This window comes from Arctopsyche grandis, chromosome 10 (genome assembly GCF_051622035.1).
Source record: "Arctopsyche grandis isolate Sample6627 chromosome 10, ASM5162203v2, whole genome shotgun sequence".
Taxonomy (NCBI): Eukaryota; Metazoa; Arthropoda; class Insecta; order Trichoptera; family Hydropsychidae; genus Arctopsyche; species Arctopsyche grandis.
Genome location: NC_135364.1, coordinates 14846329 through 14869714, shown reverse-complemented (window position 1 = coordinate 14869714; position 23386 = coordinate 14846329). Strand labels below are relative to the sequence as shown.

The 23386-nt window shown below is 32.5% G+C and overlaps 1 protein-coding gene and 1 non-coding gene across 2 annotated transcripts in view; one reads left to right on the top strand and one right to left on the bottom strand.

The window, feature by feature from the left end:
* LOC143917624 (agrin-like) overlaps positions 1–23386 on the bottom strand; it is a 427846-nt gene that overhangs the window by 74406 nt on the left and 330054 nt on the right. Inside the window, exon 4 of the mRNA XM_077439203.1 lies at positions 11580–11795. Coding sequence (XP_077295329.1) covers positions 11580–11795 — 216 coding nt within the window. The remainder of the gene's footprint in view (positions 1–11579; positions 11796–23386) is intronic.
* Positions 1049–1120, top strand: TRNAH-GUG (transfer RNA histidin (anticodon GUG)). Its single transcript has one exon. It is a non-coding gene; the product is annotated as a tRNA-His (tRNA).

Here is a 23386-nt window from a genome sequence, read left to right as displayed (position 1 = left end):
TTAAACAATATACTAATTAAATAAATTGAAAAATGTTATTATAAAAGTAAATTCATTTGAAATATCTTCTTAAGAATACTAAAATATTTAAATGAGAAACCGAAGGCCTATTTTATAGTTAAGAGGGACGAAAACAATTTTTTTAAATGATCTGTTTTTCTCACGTCAGCTTTCTAATATTTTCATTTATTTTTTAAAGTTGAGGCTATTTATATTTACGTTCTTTTGTAGATTTGTCTTTGATAACTCCTTATTTATTTCTTCATACATCATCAAAACACACAATTGTCTCATCTTCATCGGAATCTAAAAGAGTTTCTTCCATTGTGGAATTGTCAATATAAGAAGGATACACTCGCTTCATAATAGTTTCATCGTAAGATATACATTCAGTTTTATTATTAAAATTCAATAGAAATTTTGATAGAAATATTTTTCCCGGAATTCGCGATCAGATCTCCCCATCAGACACAGGACATAAAAAAATGTCCTGGGTCGACACGAACAGAAACCCTAGTACATAGATATGTATATATTTTCAATTTCTAAGGGCGCTTTGAACTTACTGATTCATCCCCCCCGCACTCGCGTATTTTTACGAAAATATTTTTTGTGAACCATCTTCAGTTATTCTAAAGATAATCAATTCGAACCAATTCAAAATAAATTAAAATAATACCTCTGAATGAAAGTGTTTGTTATCTACCAGGGCCTTTCCACGATACATATTTATACTGCTCCTTATCTTGGTCGATTGATTCTGAATCTATGTAGTTCGTCCAGTCAGATTCCAAAATTTTCCCTTTGTATATTACATATGAAAAGTGGTTCCGGAACAAGTTATGTGATGACTTATTTTATATTTTGTCGAAAGTCTACCTATACTACATTTTTTCATGGAATATTTTTTATCTAATATAATGTTTCACATCGACGTTCACTTTCTTACAAAGAGACAATGTGTTCAAGCTACACCAGTCATTTTATACGGCCAACCAACCGAGAAGTAAAACCAGATTGCAAATAAATGCAATCACCAGCTCCGGTAGCCGTGATCGTCTAGTGGTTAGGACCCTACGTTGTGGCCGTAGTAACCCAGGTTCGACTCCTGGTCACGGCAGTGTTAATCCACTGTCCCGGCGGAGCATTTTTTTTCCATCATACATAGCACATATTTTATGTACATATTTATACATACCATTCGCACTGTGACATGTGTCATTTAAAAGCACAATAATGTACGGATAATGGGAAAATTCTCATCGGAAAACCTTTATAGGAATTATATACTCAGAGTTAAAAATACTGCGGCGTAACTTTTGAAATCGGATCGCTTTTAAACCAGGATTTGCGTCAAGCACACATGTTAATCCACTTAAGTGCTTAATAAATAGTAATTTAAAGTTGAAGTTGGCAACCAGTCAACACTGCTAATTTATACAAAGCAATAATATGGATCTTAAGCCTTTTTGAATTTAAAAAGCGTTTTAATTCCGATTGAAAAATGCGTTGGGCTAAACTTAATTTTAATGCTAGAATTCATTTTAAATTACACCTATTGTATAGTTTCTATTATTACTACATATGTATTATATATATATATATATATATATTTATATATATATATATATATATATATATATATATATATATATATATATATATACATATGTATGTATCTGCAGTCAAAATATGATTGATATCAAACTTAAATATACTTTATTGTTTAGTTGGTTCAATTCAAAGCTAATATTTTCTTTCAGATTAATGTCAAAATAGTATGACTTAATTAAGATGAAATATTGTATTTGGTTTAAAATAATATAATATATGTATACATGTAGAGCCATATGATTTATTATGCTACATACATGCATGTATGTATGTATGTATGAAGGTCATACATTTTAGACTAACTCAGCTAAATCTTCTTCGAAATTGAACGTACGTTTACATTGAAAAACTTTGTAGAGCTGTGTAATATTTTCCCGAACAAATAAGCATTTATCTAACGTTGCTTTTGTACGTATGAAAACACCTGAGACTGAACGAATAAAATTACCAAAAATATATCTCACGTACAAAACCTGCAGTAAAACTTCAACGTAAGCACTTTTATTCTAATTTTTTATTTATACTCGAGACAGAAAATGCGAGAAATTCACGGGATAAATATCGTTTCAGCTTATCATTGCCACACCCCCCCCCCCTTTCCTCCCACGATACCGAAAGAATGTTGCGTAATGGAAATTAACCGATTTTGTTGAAAGCCATTCTTAGTTTAGGGGCCGCTAGGGTGTTTGTATGCGTGTATGGTAGATAAATCCGTGATTGCTTTTAAGGAACTCACCCTCTGCTCGCCCCGCACCCAGTATCAGGAGTGTTTGATATACTTAAAGTCCTTTATAAACGAGCCCTGATTAGGGTTGCCCGAAATTAGATTACGGTACAGTTTCTCTCCTTCTCCCCTCTCCGTCAGGTGTCCGTGCTTTGCGGCCCTAGCTAGGGATGGTTTAGCCAGAATTACCTCCGTGTTAAATACCTAGATTATAAGACAAAGCACATGTCGAGACATCGCGAAACACAATTTATCAAATACTTTTCTCGGTGAAATCCCACAGTTAAGAATAAGCAAACCAAGTCTGGCTCAGAGTTTCTCAAAAAACAAATATCGAATTGAAAAAAATAAAAATTTACGAAATTTTTATCGATTTATATGGAATCCAAATTCCAGATAATTTTACATTACACACATACAACTTTTAAAAACTACGAATAAAATAATTTAACATAAATTCACATAATTACTTTGAATGTGAAAAAATGGACAGACTTTCAAAGAAATCCTTTTGACATAAACATAAGCTGTATGTGTACTAAAAAAAATAATTCTCGTGTACAAACGAGGTCTTGAAACTTTTATATGAAATTTATTTTGGGACTATTCGAATGTGTACATCTGACACTCACTTATCGAATTTCACTAAGAGCTTTTATTCCCCATATAATAAAATGTTAAGAAGGTTAAAGGTCTCCTCGCACTTTGAAAGAAGCTTACACAACGTAGATTTAGTTTTTTTTAATTAGTTTTTTAACATTTTAAAATACTAGCGTTGTACCCGATGACATATTATCGCATGGGTGTTGGCATATTAAGTTATTAAATAAAAATAAATAAAAAAAGTGTCGTCGGTCATGTCGACCCCACGTGATCGAATTTTTTTCAGATACCTTTTAAATATATTTAATTTAATATTTATATTTAATTGTTTAATATGAAAAAAAAAAATGGTTAAAAATACCTACCTACCTACATGAAAACAATATAAAACACCAATAGAAAAATTAATTGATTAAATAATTTTTCAATAGATGGCGGTAAATTCTCTGCTAAGAGGAAACATCCGTAGCAATTATTAATATATGTATATCGACGTTTTTTTTCTTTTGATATTGTATTTGTATATATGTATGTATGTATGTTTTGGCAGTGGTTTAGCTGTATATGTATGTTGAATCGAAACGACTTTTATAGTACGGCGAGCGTTATCTCAGACAGACAGATATACACATAGACAGAATAGTGATATTATATATTGTATATGTATATGATATGATGATATGATAATGTTAAAATAATAATAAACACAAGAAATTCGAAATGCGTCATTGTATGAGTAATACACACATATGCATGTATTATAACAATTCAATTGTATGTATGTATGTACATACAAAAATATATTTTTTTCTGAAAAAAAGAAAAACAAACTAATGATGAAATTAACCATTCAATAAATTGAACTTGAGTAACATATGTACATATAACCAGAATATTATGTTATATAACATATATACCGTATGCTGCTGCCAGACCTTGGTTGTGACTCCACGTTCTATCGTTTCCAATCAAAGTTTGCCAATTGATCTGATTTTATAGAAACGGTACTAACAAATTGGCAACCCTATCCCATCTTTTTCGCAAAAATTCAAGCAAAGCGCTGCAAAAATTTTTCCATAGATTTTTAACTATGGCTGTTAATCGTTTTACCATAGATGTCGTTTTTAAAAAATGGGTTTATACCTGTTTAAGTAAATAATAAAAATAATTCGTAAACTGTATAGCACACTCGTCGCGTTGCAGGACTCTATTAAACGAGTTTGCATGATTGATTTAATAAATAAAAAGTTATATTGTAGTATTACAAATACATACATACATATATGAAAAAACTTTTAAATAAAAAAATACGTAGATGTTTAATCTTAGAGGGTATTTCGATACATCTAAAATCAACTTAAAATATACGTTCAAATTAATGAACGTAATAGTTTATTACATTATTTTAAAATTTCGAGGCTTCAAATGAACTTAACGCGCTTAGCTGCCTTACATAAAAATACACAATAAAATCATCCATTATACAATATTTAAGAACAAAAAAAAGCACCCCAAAAGTTAATCGTAAGCAATTACCGCTGAATGCAGAATACTCTCGATAACATTTCCAAATATAAATAATTGTAAGTAACGCCGGCGTTTTTTTCCCCAACGAATGTACACATAATATTTCGGATGTCGGCAAAATTCCACAGTCCATTTTACGCGAATTTATCTCGCATTAAGCGGCCGAAACGCAAATGAAAAATATAATTCACATTTTGCACACTTCGTTGAGCAACGTCGGCCCATTTATTAAATTGTGGTCGAACTCAACCCCGACCCCAGCGCGAGCGGCTTTAACTCGTTTTTTGAACTCGTCGCATTTTCGTTAACGGTCTCTTCTCTCCACTTTTTTATACAGCTACCCCTGCTAAATTATATCGAGGGAGAAAGGGAGACGAGACCTAGGGACATTATCAAAAAGAGGCCTCGACCAATTTTCGTACATGTCGACGTACCTGGAAAGATCACGAAAATTTTCTGTCGGGAAAATTCAATCGCACCGCTGCATTATTAAATGAGTGCCTCTTAGTTCGCGTCCCTCAGGAAAGGGATGGGGTGGTTATGTGGCTCACCGTGTGACGACGAACATCAAAAAGGGATTTTTTATACACATAAAAAGGGTCTCCATCAGCTTTATAGGGTCTCCGCGGCACCGGGAGGGTAGACTTCAGTCGATCGGTTCTCAAAGTCCATGATACTGTGGGATTTCATTATTCTGCCGAATTTTAAGTCAACCGGGTCCCGTGACGACCCTTACTCCCGTCAACGGTCACATATGTCCTCCCCGGAAAGGGAAAATCGCGTCGATTTTTCCGCGTTCGTTTTCCGACGTACGCCAAAGTTTGGACCCCCCGACTCTACCCCATACCCAACGTTCCATTTATGTACGTAGCAAACTAATGCTATGCTTAAACTCACGTAATTTAATTCCAAATCCGTGAACAGGTTATTTTTTTACAAATGAAAAAAATAAAAATAATAGAGGACATAAAACTAGTTTACCATCTCATTAATCAAACTCTTAATTAATATTAACTAGTTGTAAATAATAATGGAAATAATGAAATAATATTGTGAAAAAACTTTCTAAAGAGGACTCGAATATATTTATGAAAAACTAATAAATATGATAATATTGTAAAACTCATGAAAGTTCTAATAAAATTATAGTTAAAATAACATTAAATAATACCATTGTCCGAGACCCAATAATTGGAAATTTTTTGCGATTAAAATTGCTAACCATCAACTTTTATTACGTACATGTACATATAATATATATGATCATATTCCAAAAAAATACCAAAGATATACACAGCTCTAGGAATTAATTTACAAAATTGGTTATATAAATTTAAATAATAAATAAGTAGTGGACATTATGGGCCTTTGACGTTTAACAAATGATCAAAATGATTTTCACAAATTCAATTACCAATTTCTATCATTACCTAATACGCATTATAATGTAGTTAGTTTATGAACAAACGAGCTAAAGCTTTGATTTTATATATTAAATCGAAAATTGAAATAAATTCAATTAACTTTAATAAAATTGAATTAAATCATAAAATACGTATAATCACAAAATTCAAATGCCTGACGGGAACTAAACGGGTAGCCGACGTAAAAAAATATATGTATATAAAAAATTAGACATTAAGACAATGTCTTAAATTAATATGATTCCCATGGACAAGAGAGCACAATTTACTCTCATACAAAGAACATAATGAATATTTCATCAAAGCCATTTGCAGTGCAAATTTGTTTTGACGATGCTCGCGCGCAGTCTAATAAAAACCTGCCCAGTACGGCCCTGGGCGCATGCATAAATAAGGCTGCAGAGAGCAAAAGGCTTCCCCTTAATTATCCCGAAATGCTAGGTTGCATTTTCGCATACATCCTTCTGCTTGAGAACGGGGGTCGAAGAACGTTTATCCGGTGTCGGCAATTGATTAAATTTTCAATGCGGTTCAACTCGGGCTCATGGTGTTGATGATGATGGTGATGGCGATGATAATAATTCAGAGAGGAGTTGCTCCCGCAGTAGGGGTTCGAGATTACTAAATAGAAAGAGAGCGAATCTCACAGATTGAAATTAATAGATAACAAGGCGAACTAAAGAAAATCTCAAACCGTTCGAAAATTTTCACATTGATATGTACGAAATTCTAATGCCCCAAATCAAACTTTTTATTTTAATTTTTATTTTTGCTATACGGTGTTCTTTAAAGTCACGTTTTAATATATATATATATATATATATATATATATATATATATATATATATATATATATATATATATCATCATCATCATCATCATTTACAGCCATTCGCCATCCACTGCTGGATGAAGGCCTCTCCAACACGCTTCCACTCGTCTCTGTTTTGCGCAACACTCATCCATCTCATTCCGCACATTTTCCTAATTTCGTTCACCCATCTTCCTTGCGGTCTTCCTTTTACTCTTTTGCCTTCTCTCGGGTACCATTCAAGCACTTCTTTTGTCCACCTTTCGTCCATCCTCCTAGCTACGTGACCCGCCCATTGCCATTTCAATCTCTTCACTCTATCCACTATGTCCACTACCCTTGTCATATTTCTCACCCACGTGTTCCGCTTCCTGTCTTTCCTCGTTATGCCAAGCATACAGCGTTCCATACTTCTTTGAGTGCATTGGATTTTATTTTGCATCTTGGCGTTCAGTGTCCAAGTTTCACATCCATACGTCATCACTGGCAAAACGCATTGATCAAAGATCCTTTTCTTCAGGCAGAGTGGCATCTTTGATTTAAAAACAGCATTCATCCGTCCAAATGCACTCCACCCTAATTTCATACGTCTCTTTATCTCTTCATTTTTACTACCAGACATGTCAATTATTTGACCTAAATATAAATAATTATTTACTACTTCTACTGGTTTATCATCTAAGGGGATGCTATCAGGCATGCAATAACTATTGAACATTAGTTTAGTCTTATCTACGTTAATTTTTAATCCTACTTTTCTACTTTCCCTGTCCAGCTGTGTTAGTCTGATAAGTAGGTCAGCTGAATCACGAGCTACTAAAACTATATCGTCTGCGAACCGAAGGTGACTCAAAAAGCGACCATTGATGCTTACTCCGGCTGTATCCCAATCCAATTTCCTGAAAACTCCCTCAAGCACCGCATTGAATAACTTGGGCGAGATTGTATCTCCTTGTCTTACTCCTTTTCCTATGTTAAATCTATCTGTACCTGAAAAAATTTTAACCGAAGCTGTGGCATTCTTATATATTGCAGCTAACAGTCCCACATAGGGTTCCGGCACTCCCTGTGTTTTTAGAGCGTTAAGTACTGCATTATGACTAACTGTATCGAAGGCTTTCTCATAATCGACGAAACCTAGGCACAATGGCCGTTGATATTCGTTGGCGCGCTCGATTAGTTCGCCAACTACTTGGAGGTGGTCCATTGTGCTGAAATTTGCCCTAAACCCTGCCTGCTCTATAGGTTGGTTCTCGTCGAGGATATTTTTCAGCCTTTCTGTAATAACCTTCGTGAAGAGCTTGTAGACCGCTGATATATAAATATATATATATATATATATATATATATATATATATATATATATATATATATATATATACATATATATATATATATATATATATATATATATATATATATATATATATATATTAAGCATAAAAGGAATTTAGATAGGGATAATAATAAGCAAGAATACAATCTAGTAAATAAGGAAATTAAAAAGAGAATAGTCAGGGATGTCAGGGATTTTAACAGCAAGCTAATAGAAAATACCATTAAGAATAACCGTAGCCTGAAAAAGTGCAAACAGGATCTTTTCTTAGGCAAAAACCAAATGATCGCAATCAGATCAGAGAGCGGAGTAATAATTAGGAATAGAGAAGAAATCATAGACAGAGTTTACACGTTCTATGCAAAACTATACGAGAACGACAACGGCCAATTCCCCGCTCTGGAATCGACACACGGCCAAAGGGTTCCTGCAGTATTGCCTAGCGAAGTAGAGGCCGCGCTAAAAACTGCAAAGAACGGTAAAACCCCAGGGGAAGATAATATTCCCATTGACTTACTAAAATGTGGCGGCCCCCCCCTAATTAATATCTTAGCTAGGCTTTTCAGCAAATGCATCCAGAACCAAGTTATACCAGAAGGATGGAATAACGCAACTATCATTTTAATACACAAAAAAGGCGACAAAAGCGATATCAAGAACTACCGACCCATTAGTCTACTTTCAGCGGTCTACAAGCTCTTCACGAAGGTTATTACAGAAAGGCTGAAGAATATCCTCGACGAGAACCAACCTATAGAGCAGGCAGGGTTTAGGGCAAATTTCAGCACAATGGACCACCTCCAAGTAGTTGGCGAACTAATCGAGCGCGCCAACGAATATCAACGGCCATTGTGCCTAGGTTTCGTCGATTATGAGAAAGCCTTCGATACAGTTAGTCATAATGCAGTACTTAACGCTCTAAAAACACAGGGAGTGCCGGAACCCTATGTGGGACTGTTAGCTGCAATATATAAGAATGCCACAGCTTCGGTTAAAATTTTTTCAGGTACAGATAGATTTAGCATAGGAAAAGGAGTAAGACAAGGAGATACAATCTCGCCCAAGTTATTCAATGCGGTGCTTGAGGGAGTTTTCAGGAAATTGGATTGGGATACAGCCGGAGTAAGCATCAATGGTCGCTTTTTGAGTCACCTTCGGTTCGCAGACGATATAGTTTTAGTAGCTCGTGATTCAGCTGACCTACTTATCAGACTAACACAGCTGGACAGGGAAAGTAGAAAAGTAGGATTAAAAATTAACGTAGATAAGACTAAACTAATGTTCAATAGTTATTGCATGCCTGATAGCATCCCCTTAGATGATAAACCAGTAGAAGTAGTAAATAATTATTTATATTTAGGTCAAATAATTGACATGTCTGGTAGTAAAAATGAAGAGATAAAGAGACGTATGAAATTAGGGTGGAGTGCATTTGGACGGATGAATGCTGTTTTTAAATCAAAAATGCCACTCTGCCTGAAGAAAAGGATCTTTGATCAATGCGTTTTGCCAGTGATGACGTATGGATGTGAAACTTGGACACTGAACGCCAAGATGCAAAATAAAATCCAATGCACTCAAAGAAGTATGGAACGCTGTATGCTTGGCATAACGAGGAAAGACAGGAAGCGGAACACGTGGGTGAGAAATATGACAAGGGTAGTGGACATAGTGGATAGAGTGAAGAGATTGAAATGGCAATGGGCGGGTCACGTAGCTAGGAGGATGGACGAAAGGTGGACAAAAGAAGTGCTTGAATGGTACCCGAGAGAAGGCAAAAGAGTAAAAGGAAGACCGCAAGGAAGATGGGTGAACGAAATTAGGAAAATGTGCGGAATGAGATGGATGAGTGTTGCGCAAAACAGAGACGAGTGGAAGCGTGTTGGAGAGGCCTTCATCCAGCAGTGGATGGCGAATGGCTGTAAATGATGATGATGATGATGATATATATATATATATATATATATATATATATATATATATATATATATATATATATATAATATAATTGAAAAAAAAATTATCTGTTTTTGATAATATATAATACTTGTGTTGTGCCTGGAGATATTTCAATGGGCGGTTTCGGAAAAAAATTGATACATGCATTAAAATATTTTTTTTCGGAAGTTGGAACAGAAATCAGAGCCGGAATGGGAATCGGAACCAGAACTAAAATTGGAATCGGGAATCAGAATCGGAATCGAAATCGAAATTTTAAATGAATTAAACTAATCTTCATAATTGTCGATGCACTCACCATATACAAACATACAAACTACCTACAAACATCCCGTTAATTTGTATATACATTATACATATATATAAATAGGGGCATAGGAGTAGGCTTAAAGATCCAAATGATAGGAAAAATCCGGTTCACAGCATTTATTCTACAATTCAGGAGGTCTACATGGAACCGCCACTTGCTTGAGGGTATTTTTTCCACCGTGTGTCCCTCCTTCCTTCGAGAGTAAAATAAAAGTAAAGGAAAGTAGCCAAGTGCTAGGACATGCAGTAGTTAGAACAGGTCCGGCATACCACATTAACATCATTTTTCACAAACTCGGAATTATCCACAAACGTTATTCCCTATAAACATAGAATTCCCATCTACATATATATTGGTCCGATATTACGAAAAAAATTCCTATGTTACGTAAAAATTTGAATCTAGTAAAATTTTGTTGATACATATTTTTTTTTTTTGAAAAGTTGGTTATTCGGAAAATTGTTGTATCAAAATTTATTATTTCGATTTCAGAAAACTGCCTTTGTTAATATGAATACATTTCGTTATAAATAGTGCCTATAGGGATTATTTATTTTTGGAAAACAATGGTCCAAAAATCTAACTTTCCTATATAATGAAATGGAAGCATTTGAAAATGTTATATTTAAAAGCCTTGCTTAGCATCAGCCAAATAACAAATAGGAAAGGTTCCCTTAAATACATATGTATGTCCATGTAAATATAGTACAGTCAGTATTTTCAATATGTACATATATGTACATATATAGAATTGGAAACATTGATCATTTTTCATCGCGAGCCTTTCAAGGTGATTTGAAACTGAGCGATCTTTTCGAGCGTGCGATCACAGAATCTCACTTAAATTTTTCATGCATACATCTTGCGCCTTTCAGCTGAAAACAGTCACATCAGTATAAACAAGCAGAGAGCGTCGGCAGAGAGTGGCTAAGCACATTCAAGGGACACGTTAAAGCGAACGCGACACAAGAGAAAGGGGAAAAACCTTTGAACGCCAGCATCCAGCGAGCGCAGACTGCGGATGTGTGTGGATATTGAATGAGAAAAATTTATGGAAGGCGAGAGAGGTGCAAAAAGCGATGTAGCCAAATCAGCGTTTCCCCGACTCCACCGTCATTTTTCACGACAACTTTCCTTAGTGTTATTCGCACCTGGCCGATTGTGCCCCGGCTAAGATGGATCGCCGTTCATAAACTTACGGTCGGGGATGAAAATTCGACGTGATTGAATATTTCGAGACATAAGGGAGGATGGGTTTTCGATTTGCTTACCGCATTTTCCATGGTAGACCAGGGTGATGTTCAGATGTTGCTCGCATGCGATTCTGGCAAGTTCGCATGCAGATGCATAATCGCGTCCATCGCTGCCGCATACGATTTGGGCCGATCGTACCGGACATTTAGGACACTTGCATATTGCATGACCGGCCTCTATGACGCATTGTTCTCCCCAAGTACACTCCAAGTCTCGGCATGGATCGGATAATTCTGAAAAGAGAATAAAAATCAGATTAAATATTGAATGACGTTCATACAACGCCTGTAAAATATCAAATACAAAATAGATGAATAATACAATGAATACATACACACCTACATACATATATCAATAATTTAGAAAATAATTTTATTTGGAGACATTTATCGAGGAGACAAAATACGTATGTACATGTACATATATATGCTTTACTAATGCAAATCGTGAAATAAAAAAAAAAAACGCTGTCATGAGATTAAGAACGATGTCTTTAACATTTTAATATACATAGCCAGCAGCATAGCTCGGACGTTAAGCTTCTGCTTACCGTCAAGAAGGTGCCGGGTTCTATCCCTGAATGAAAATGAATTTTTCAGAGTATGCTGTTGGTCAGACCTGGATTTGTGACTCCAGGTTGATCGTTTCCTATCAGAGTTTGCCAATGATTTCATTGTTGAAACGGTTCCCGGAAAAAAAAATTGGCTAAAAATCCTTCCTACCTACTATGTCACCACTATTTGAAAAATTTGATTGATGTACAATAAAAAAAAAAATTATGTACAATTCATAGATGTCTCGTTAATTTGCGAGTTTTTTCAGTGTCTCGCAATTCAACGACTTATAATAAAAATGCTGTATTTGTATTTGTAATTGGCCAGGAAGGCGCATTGGGATTTACCTGTAAGGCCTTCCTGGTATATATGTAAATAAAAAAAAAAAAAAAAAAAAAAAAAATATGCTATGTACATACATACATATATGTATGTATACCAAGAAGGCCTAACAGGTAAACCCCAATGTGCCCTCATGGCCAATTAATTATAAACATTGATAAACTACTTAGAGCAATTTTACAGAGCATCATAGAGACATCTGTGGATAAATATGATATAAATTTGTCAAATTTTATACATTTACATTGTCGCAGCATTTTTCTTTTATAAATCACCAAAGTTCAAGATAAATCACCAAAGTTCAAAAATTGCGAATTGCAAGACATTACTGGACAAATTTGCAGCATTTTACAAATTTGATATGCTGAAGATTATATTTTCCGAGAAATAGGATAAAGTAGAAAATTTGTTGGAACCGTTTCAATGAAATCAGATAAATTGGAAAATTCTGATAGGAAACGATTGACCTTGGATTCACATATCCGAGGTCTCTGGTTTTAAAAATTTCCACGTCATATTAATCCATTTTGTTGTTCTTTTTTTGCTTTAAATTTCCATTATTTAGTCATTGGTCACTTGTCGTCGGTTTACTGGCAGAAAACTTTAAGTTTGAAATCCTTGTTTTGAGAAAATCAAGAAGCTCAAAGCTCTCTATTTTGCATCTAAATTATAGTTCATTTTTTGAGTTAACAACTTAAAAAAACTTCAAATTCAAAAAAAAATTAAAAGATCAATTTTTTACTTTATCCCACAACTACCACTATTCAAAATTGTTCATTAAGAATTTATTAATAATACACATATCCGTCGAATTTATTTTAATATATATATATATATATATATATATATATATATATATATATATATATATATATATATATATATATATATATATATGCATAGAAAGCTGGTGTATACATTTTTTTTTCGCACATTCCAAATAATAAAAATTAAATGTTAAAATAGACATAAATATTCAACGAAAAATAGGTTGAAATTGGATTATATCGGAAGTCAGATTTCTTATTGCATAATACATATTCAAATATAAGGTAAAAAGGAGAAAATTCGCAAAGAAAACATGCTACTATCAATAAGCAGGATATATTGCATACATGAATTATTAATGCGTTATCACATTACGCTGTAGCATATGTGCAAACGAAAAGATCACATTTTTTCCATATAAAATTTATTACACCCCTAAAAACACAATATCTCACACGTCGTTTATTATTCGATATTGAACTTCTCATCGCAATTTTCTAACCAAACGCTATTTACATATGTAATACGCATTTATTTACCTGGTGTTAAATTTACATTCGCAAAATAGTAATTTGTCAGTGTAGTAATAGTAGTATGTTAGAGTAGTTTCTCGGTTCGACCGGGCGTAACGAACGTCTGAACGGGAAAACGGCGTCTCTATAACGGATACAAATGCGGCGTCGCGGCAGCTTCCGGTCTGAGAGTTGCACATAAATTGCCAGGCTACACACACACACACATATAACTAAATAAGACGATATTGACTTGGTAATAGGCGATCGACCACCCTATTTATAGGGGTGGCCCTAATAGGGCTCAGGAAACCGCATATCGCCGTTCCGAAAAGGCACTCAAACACTGGTTGCACTCGCAGTAAGTCGCTGTAGCCTATACTTTCCCACGTCATGGGAAAATTTTCTTTTGATTATATATTATATATGTAGAATACGGATTCATTCATGTTTCACTATTTAAATTACATACATATATGGTGGTGAAAGAAAGTAATTTTTAGATGTATGTATAACAATATCGGAATGGTTTTTTACACATATTTAAATAATATATATTTAGTTGTGAAATAATTCATACACTTATGTATTAGGAAAATAATTTCTTATTTCTAATAAATAAATTTCACCTATAAATAAGTATAGTATGAAATGTGTGGATGTGATATTTACTAGTAAATGTAGAAAGAATTAGACAGATAGACAGTAACTTGATATTTATTTACCTATAAATGTATGCGGAATATATTTATATATGTATAAGGGCCACATATTGTATATATTCGAGTATATTTATCGAATCTCAGGTATATTTATGGTATAATTTTTGTTCCTTTTCATACCTTAAATTTCTATTGTTTGCTAATTTTCTTTTTTATACATATAATATATCCCATATCTACCATTATTCAATGCTTTTCTTCTTTGTTTTTATTTTATTTTATTCATTGTCATAATTAATTTTTAGAAATTTTCTGGTGGCAATAATACGTTGTAATGCTGTATGTTTCCGTTTTTTTAGATAAATAAATTGTTAAAACGATTTAGGAATAATAGATTTGGATATAAAGTCCACTTAGGAAATAATAGTATTTTTTCAATACTGTGTATGTACCAAGAAAAGTGATCGAAAGAATACTACATAAATAATATAAGGATAATATAAAGGTCAGTTTTTTCACAACAAGTAAGAATTATTGATCTACAAATACATATACATACATACATATATGATATGAAATAATATATCATGTAAATTTACTACAAAATTTAATTTTTAATCTATGTTGGATATAAATAAATGTATTGGATATAAATAAATGTTATACTTAAAAAAATACTTGTTTATATACATACATATGTCCATAGTTAGTAATTTTATCGTAAGAATTATAAATATTGTAATTCAATAGATATTTTATTACTAGTAAATATTTTTAAACGTAATTCTAAATAGATACAGAATAGATAATGAACATATGAAAGTCATATATTTATGTATAAATTTGTATATTTTTAAACAGTTCAAATCTTTAAATATTGATAAAATACGAAATCTAAATTATAAATTTACATAAAAAGTTTAACCACGCTTGTATATAAAATGAGTGTTGATCCGAAATTTGAAGTTAACTCGATTGGGCGATGAATCGTTTAATATTTCAGATGCGTCCCGACAATTTCTCTTTTTATTTTTCATGCCCCCCCGGGATTATCCTTTTGATGGAGAGTTAATTTCGCATTGTTGTCGCATGGAAAGGCGTCGGGCGACGAAAAACCGACCAAAACAAAACTTTTCTAGAATTTCCACATAATTTATGCACGGCTTAGTGATGAGGCACTTTCGAGAAAGCTTTCGATGCCTTGCCCTCCCCCATTCTACATGGGGGAGGGCAACTCAAATTCGCTTTCATCCCATAAATATGTAAAAAAGTTCGCGAAAGCCCAGTCGTTCGAAAGTTCGATAACGAAGATAAGCCCAATCTGGCTCTGGAGTTGATGAGCTTCATCCCGACTTCGTTCTCGACTTACTCCCGAAACGATTTTATACTGGATTTAATACAACACGCAAGAATGTATGTACATACGTGTGTATAAGCGCGTCCTTGTATGGATTGTAGATTTCGAGATAATTTTGCGCAGGATAAATTTTATACGGTATTTTGCTTTTCGACAAAAATGACAGTCAAATTTGGGTTAAAAGTTTAAATTTATATAACGTATATGTAGGTATGTTAGTATATGTATTTAAAAATGAAAATTCATCATCTACAATACATATTAGCGAGTAATATAACCGGGTGATTGCGTTAATTTTAGCCACTGATATGTTCCCGGGTTTTATCCCTAGGTTGACCTCGATTGAAAATAATTTGTTTGGAGTATTTCTGCAATGCTGCTGGTCAGATTTGCGATTTCAGGTTGATCCTTTTCTATGAGAGCTTGCCAATTTATATGATTTAAATGTTGAAATGATTCCTCATAAAATTGGCAAAACCATCCTATCTAATAATTTTCACCACTATTTGAATTCTATTTCAAATTTATATTCTATAAATTCACATATGTACAAGTTTAATACCATAAGTGGTCGCCCTGAAGCTAGCCGTAATATGTAGCATAATGGTATAATATAAATTTAATAAGAATTTACTTGTTGAAAATGAAACTTAAAAGAACTATTAATAATTAAGACAAGTGAAGGGATGAGAAAGATCATATCATTTTATTAAGGTAAAATAATGAAAAGAAGTAGATAAAAAGTGACCGAATAAAGTAAATTAAAAAATGACAATTAAAACTTCACAAGGACGATCATTTTTTCTCTTTAATATTGTCTCAAATCTTAATTTTAATCTCTTACTTTTCCTTTTATTTTAAATCAATAAAAAATAAAATAAAATCTAATTGAATAGCTTATTGTTTAAAAAAATGTTAAAAAATGTGAATATTTGTATGTATTTATGTCTTATTACGTACATATAAAAAAATCTTAAAACACGTAGGGTAGTTTGAAGCTTTAAAGAAAAAAAAAAAATATAATTTATAATTTGTGGAATGAACAAGTTCATGTACAGTATTTATCATTCCGACAAATACTAATAGCTTAAAATACATTATCCATCATAAATATGTTTTAAAATAATAATAAAAAAATGTTGACATAAAACTACGTTTCTAAAATTACCGTCGGAAAGTTGATACCGTAAGCGAAATTCCAATGCATGGTGATTGTGCATATTGTGTGCATTGCGAAAAATGTGCATCGTCGTTCGTTAGTGACGAGTGCACGCCGGACGACGCCATTGTTTACCCTTTTCGAAATTTTTATAACGAAACAAAGAATCAAATCGACAAAAAAAGTATACAAAAAAAGCATTTTGTTTATGCATATACGATTTAATACTTTTTATCAGGGTAAATAAAGGAATTGTGAAGCTTTTATCCGTTAGCTGTAATTAAAGCGACAATGGGCGTATTGAAGCCGACGTCGCTACAATACCCTTAATTTTCTTTTTACTTATTATTATTCAACGTTAAAATTCAATACAGGTGGGTAGGAGAGCCGAAAAGTCGATCGAAAGATAATTACAGGTAATGAGGTTTCCTTACATAAATTTCTCGGGAAATTTAAAACGCCTGAAATATCTATAAGTACACATAATAGACCTTCAAAAGATTTATTAATAACTAGGATAGTTCTTTGAGGATAATAAACTTTCTTAATATTCTTCTTTCTTTATATATGAATGTCAGATGAAATTAATATAATATTCTACACAATATTTTTTAGATTTAAACTTGGCTAAAGTAATGGCAATTTTAAAAGTTTTCGTAATCTAACTGAAAACTTTATATAACAAATAAAGTACATATATTATTTGTAGATTAAAATAAAGATAGTTATCATGCTATATTTTTAATACTTAATAATAGTTTATTCAGACTATAAACGTATATATTTATGTAAATACATCTAATATAGGTATATGTAATAATAGACTGAAAGTTTCAAAATGTAATATAAATAAAAATAAACTTTTCATTTTATTGAGAGATTATATGGATGATATTATGATAAAATATGCTGATTTCATTTTACTGAGCACTCATTCTACCAACGAAATTATTCCCTATAGAAATAAGTATATAATTTTATTTCTAAGATACTTCGTATGTTTTTTTTTACTATAAAGCAGAAAAATTCTGTTACAATAACATATATTTTACATTGGTAGATAAAAATGTATATATCAATGTATCGCTTGAATAAGAAATATTGATATATGTACATATGTATGTATATATGTATACATATATATGTAGAATGTGCTCAATGAAAAAAAAAACAATTTAAAACAGAACTCCAATCTCGAAAATAGCATCTACGAGTAAGTTGCGAAAGCTCTTTCCAATTGGCACATTCTCAATTTGTTTTTGCGTATACATATGTACATATATGTATACATAAATATGTACATATGTACGTACGTTCAAATTTGTCGACAAAACAAATCGTTCGTTGTTCGAACGGTAAAAATACAATTCGACCCTTCTTTCTGAGGGCGAATTTCTTGTTCTTTAATATACGCCTTCAATACGGTCGCCCTAAAAATATTCTAATCTTGGATATTGAGACGCTGTTCGACCGAGGAATTTCCAATAAATGCGAAATGTAAGGATATATTTCAGGAATGGCACACATTCGCAAACATCCATGTAGGCACCTACATATATATATATATATATATATATATATATATATATATATATATATATATATATATATATATATATAGATAGATATTAAATAATATCTAAATATCTATCTATATATATATATATATATATATATATATATATATATATATATATATATATATATAGATAGATATTAAATAATATCTAAATCTTTTGAGTACGCTATCTATCCAAGAAATGAAACATCCATGTAGGCACCTACATATATATATATATATATATATATATATATATATATATATATATATATATATATATATATATATATATATATATATATATATATAGATAGATATTAAATAATATCTAAATATCTATCTATATATATATATATATATATATATATATATATATATATATATATATATATATATATATATATATATATATATATATATATATATATATATATATATATATATATATATATATATATATATATATATATATATATATATATATATATATATATATATATATATATAGATAGATATTAAATAATATCTAAATCTTTTGAGTACGCTATCTATCCAAGAAATGAATACAACAACAATTGCACTACGCGAAAGAACAGTCGCAATTTTGAAAAATTTATAAATAAATATTATAACTAACCTTATTTGTTAACTTTATATTATTAATAGGCAAACCACAATTTCAAAGCGTAGGATAAGGTCGTATATTAAATTTATACCTTCGAATTTTGAATTATTATTTATTCAAAATAGCTCGAAATAGATTCGCCAAGAGTGAAATTTTCATAAAATACTATCAATGTATGTATGTACATAAAATTAACTATTACCGACCGTTTGATATTATTTAAATGTTATTATAATTATCCCTCATATTATATATAACGTTGTATGTATCATTTTATCCTTTAACGTAACTAATACATATCATCCCGTATTACACGCACATCCATTTATGTTACAAGAGATAGATCCATCATCGTTACAGCACGTGAGGGGTTAAGAAGAGGAACTTTATTGAAAAAAATTAATCCGAATTTCCGTTATATTTCAAAATCCATTACTCTTAATAAAATTTTCAACACAGACGAACCTTGGTGTCTTTTCGCTTCTCGGGATCAAAGGAAAGATAAAAAAATACGGAGGAAGGGAAGTTTGCCTTCATGCGTAAAACAAGAGTGCTGAAAAACTATAAATCTCTTTAACTGCTTTCCTGAAAGATGAGCGTTGCGTTGACTTTGATAGAGGCGTCAGTAAAATATTTACAACTAACGGAAAAACGACCCTTTTCAATGTATTACATACAACTATTTTCCCAATGGAGACTAATAAAATAGAATATATGTCGTATGCATATAAACACACGTAGTATTCATATACAAATGTTTAAAATTGTTGACATAAGTAGAACTAAGATTGAATATTAGAGGTAGCTATAACACGAATTAGTATAATACATAAGTACATATTTAGTATAGATGTGTATGAGTAGGAATGCAGCCAATAAAATCGCAATAAATTGGAGATTGTCTCTCGCATAGCAATAAAACGACTTGAGCGAGCATTACACTTTGGTTAGAGCACGAATACTCTCATTTGTAACAATAATAATTACGTGGTCTGATGATTTATAGTCAATTTTCAGAATTGTATCAAAGTTAAGCTAAAAAAATATGAAAAATTATAAAATTCTATGAATTTACAAATATATATGTATGTGAGTATTTTTATATGGTGTAGAACCCTTAAATTACCGTACTGAGACTTTGACCTGAGGTATCTGTGGTTCAAAGTGTTCTAAATGATATGAGCTATCATCCCTTTAAGACTTTGCACGTAGCTTCATAGCACCCTGTATACACACATACATACAATACTATGATGAAATACATATGTAGGTAAATCTTTATAAAACAGCAACTTTGATATTTTCATTTCCGCAAAATTTAAAGTTAGAGCGTACGAAGTTTTCATTTAAACAGGGCGAACGAATATTCTTCGACATGGTACTATTATCTACTTATGTATGTACGTATGTACATATGTACGTACGTACATAGTATGTTTGCTCACTTTTACCTTATCAACCAAAATAAAAGTAATGAAGCACTTTTCACATTTGCCATTCGTTTATATTTTTCCAAGCGTATAAATTCGGACATTCACACATTTTTATTATACTTTTAGTTTAAGTATTTTTTCTTATAAATATATAATACATACTGTAATATTCCATTCTTGGGCTTACAAAGATATCAGCAAAAATATTTCAAGTACCAAAAAGCGACACATTTCTTACGAATTATTGGTGTTTGGGAACGTACAACCCTTTCACCACCTGTTCTCGGCTTACTAGCGAATGCGAAAGCGACATCTTTGTACGCGGAAAGTAGGGGTGTCCGTCATTGTCCCGGGTCCCCTTCCATCCTTTCCACCTCCTCCAACCCTGAAGATGTTATCTCCTTGGAAACAATTGTAAGCGTGGCATGGTGGTGGCTGTGGGCGGCTCTTTCGTCGGCGCGTTAACCCTTAGCGCTCGTCGTCTGCGGCGGGCCGCAACGTTTCCACACAAAATCTTATCAAAGCGGCGAATAATGGAAAGGAAACGACGAATATATCAGCGCCGTGCAATCTCCCCTTCTTGTGAAAAGTAACGACGACGAGTGGGGGGATGGAGACGACCGGTCGTTAAATGTTTCTATTTAAAAATTTATATGCTCCGCTTTATGACGGACCAACGTGAGGGAACTTGTAACGGCACTTGCAGATTTTACATTCTAATAAATCCGTCATACAATCTAAGAATGTAAAAAAGAGAAGAATAAGTACAACAGTGAGATTTCAGTATAGCTCTGATATTAAAGTAATGTGTTTTTCAGTGTGGTGAAAACTACCAATCGTACACATATTTCTCATGTAAGATTTTGAAACAGTAATCTTAGTTATAAACCGACGAAAAAAAGTTTGCAGTAATTACCAGCATGCTTATATCAAATTCAAACAAACAATTGTAAACATGGGAACTTTGCCAGACTAAAACCTATATAATATTCATGCCAAGTGGGTTTAAGTTTGTACTTATGCATTTTTGAGTTTCGACCTTGTTATTTTATTTTATTTTTTCGGCCTTGTTATGTTTTTAGTAGGTACTACAATATGTTTGTATATTTATGTACTTACATATTATATTAGTTTTTTTGCATAGTAATGTTTTTGTCTTAAACAATGATGTAAGTAAGTATTTCAAATGAAATGAGGTACATATATATGTATGTATACATATATGTATGTATGTACATAAAAAGCAATATAAAATTGAATTTGGTTTTTATGGTTTTAAAACTTTAGCCAGCAGAATAGCTCGGTCTTTAAGCTTCTGTCTAACACCGAGAGGCGCCTGGTTCGATCCCATGAGCTGACCTCTATTGAAAATAATTTATCTGAGTATATCTATAGTGCTGCTGGTCAGACCTGGATATTTGTGATTCCAGGTCGATCATTTCCTATCAGAGTTTGCCAATTTCTCTGTTTTTGTTGTTGAAACGGTTCCCGATTAAAATTGGCTAAAAGCCTTCCTACCTGCTATGTCACCACTATTTGAGTATGATTAATGTACAATAAAATTTAAGTACAATTCATAGATGTCTCGTTAGTTTGCGAGTTTTTCAGTGTCTCGTATTTCAGCGACTTGTGTAATTAAAATGCTGCATTGTTTGTATTTGGACAGGAAGGCGCATTGGGGTTTACCTGTAAGGTCTTTCTGGTATAAAATGTAATAAAAAAAAAAAAATGAAAATCGGTATAATTTCATTATAAAAATTTTTAAATATATCGTTAATTATTTATTTATATGTATTTTTCTTTATAGAAATAATTATATGTATACACATTCACTAATATTAAGAACATTAAAGCACATTTTTAAAATTCGGCAGTCCAAATTTAAGATTTTAATTTATATGATTAAAATAAATTAAGCTGATTGAATGTTTGGTGTATATATAAATATTGCTTGTGCTGGATGGAAAACTTTTGGGGTTGATATCTATTCAATCGGCACGTAAAATGATTATTTTGCGATAGAATTTCGAACCAGAGGCGCAAAATCATATTTCGCAAACCTCAAAGCTGAACGCAATAAAAGGGTTTGTACCGAAATTACAGGATAATCTCGCAAAGAAGACGACGATGGTGGAGGAGAATAATAAAAAACAGTAACCCATTAGGGTTGAAAGGGATCCGGGAGCAGTATGCAGGGTAGTAAGAGCACGAAAAACTCATCGCCATTAGTGTCCGATGAGTTGAATAGCAAAACAGAGGGCCTCGACAAATGCTTCACAGCCTTCTTTTGGATGTATCGCGGAGGCTTTAGCCCGCTGGGTGAAAAAGTCAATGGGGGTGGTTTTTTGCACAGCAGGTGGCGCTTAGGCCACTCGGTGCCCGAGGGGTTGGGGGATGGTCGGATCGAGCCAAGGAGAGGATAGTGTTCGCGATAACGTCGGGGTTGCAAACAAGAGGACGAGATGAAAGATAATGAAAGCCATTAAGTTGGAGCTAGGGGATGAAGGCTGGTGGCATAGAAGGGGTAGAAGGGGTTGGAAAGCTTTCGGCGGTGGATGAAAAGGAGTGTCCTCGCGGCCAATATTAATTATTCATCGCGGCGCTCGACTCGGCCAAATTAGTTGTTTCGGGTTATTTGTGATTATTTTTAAAATGAATCGCAAACGTGAACGTCATAATTATGTCTGAGACGCCTTCTGAATTGCGAACTTTATAATCGAACACGAGTTTTTCCCATTTTTTCGCTTCAACAAAATGCCTAAAGTCGGATGAAATTATTTCTCGCGAAACGCAATAGCGCGAAAATTTTAATCTTATATTGATCTCAAGTTTCGTACAACATTAAACAGTC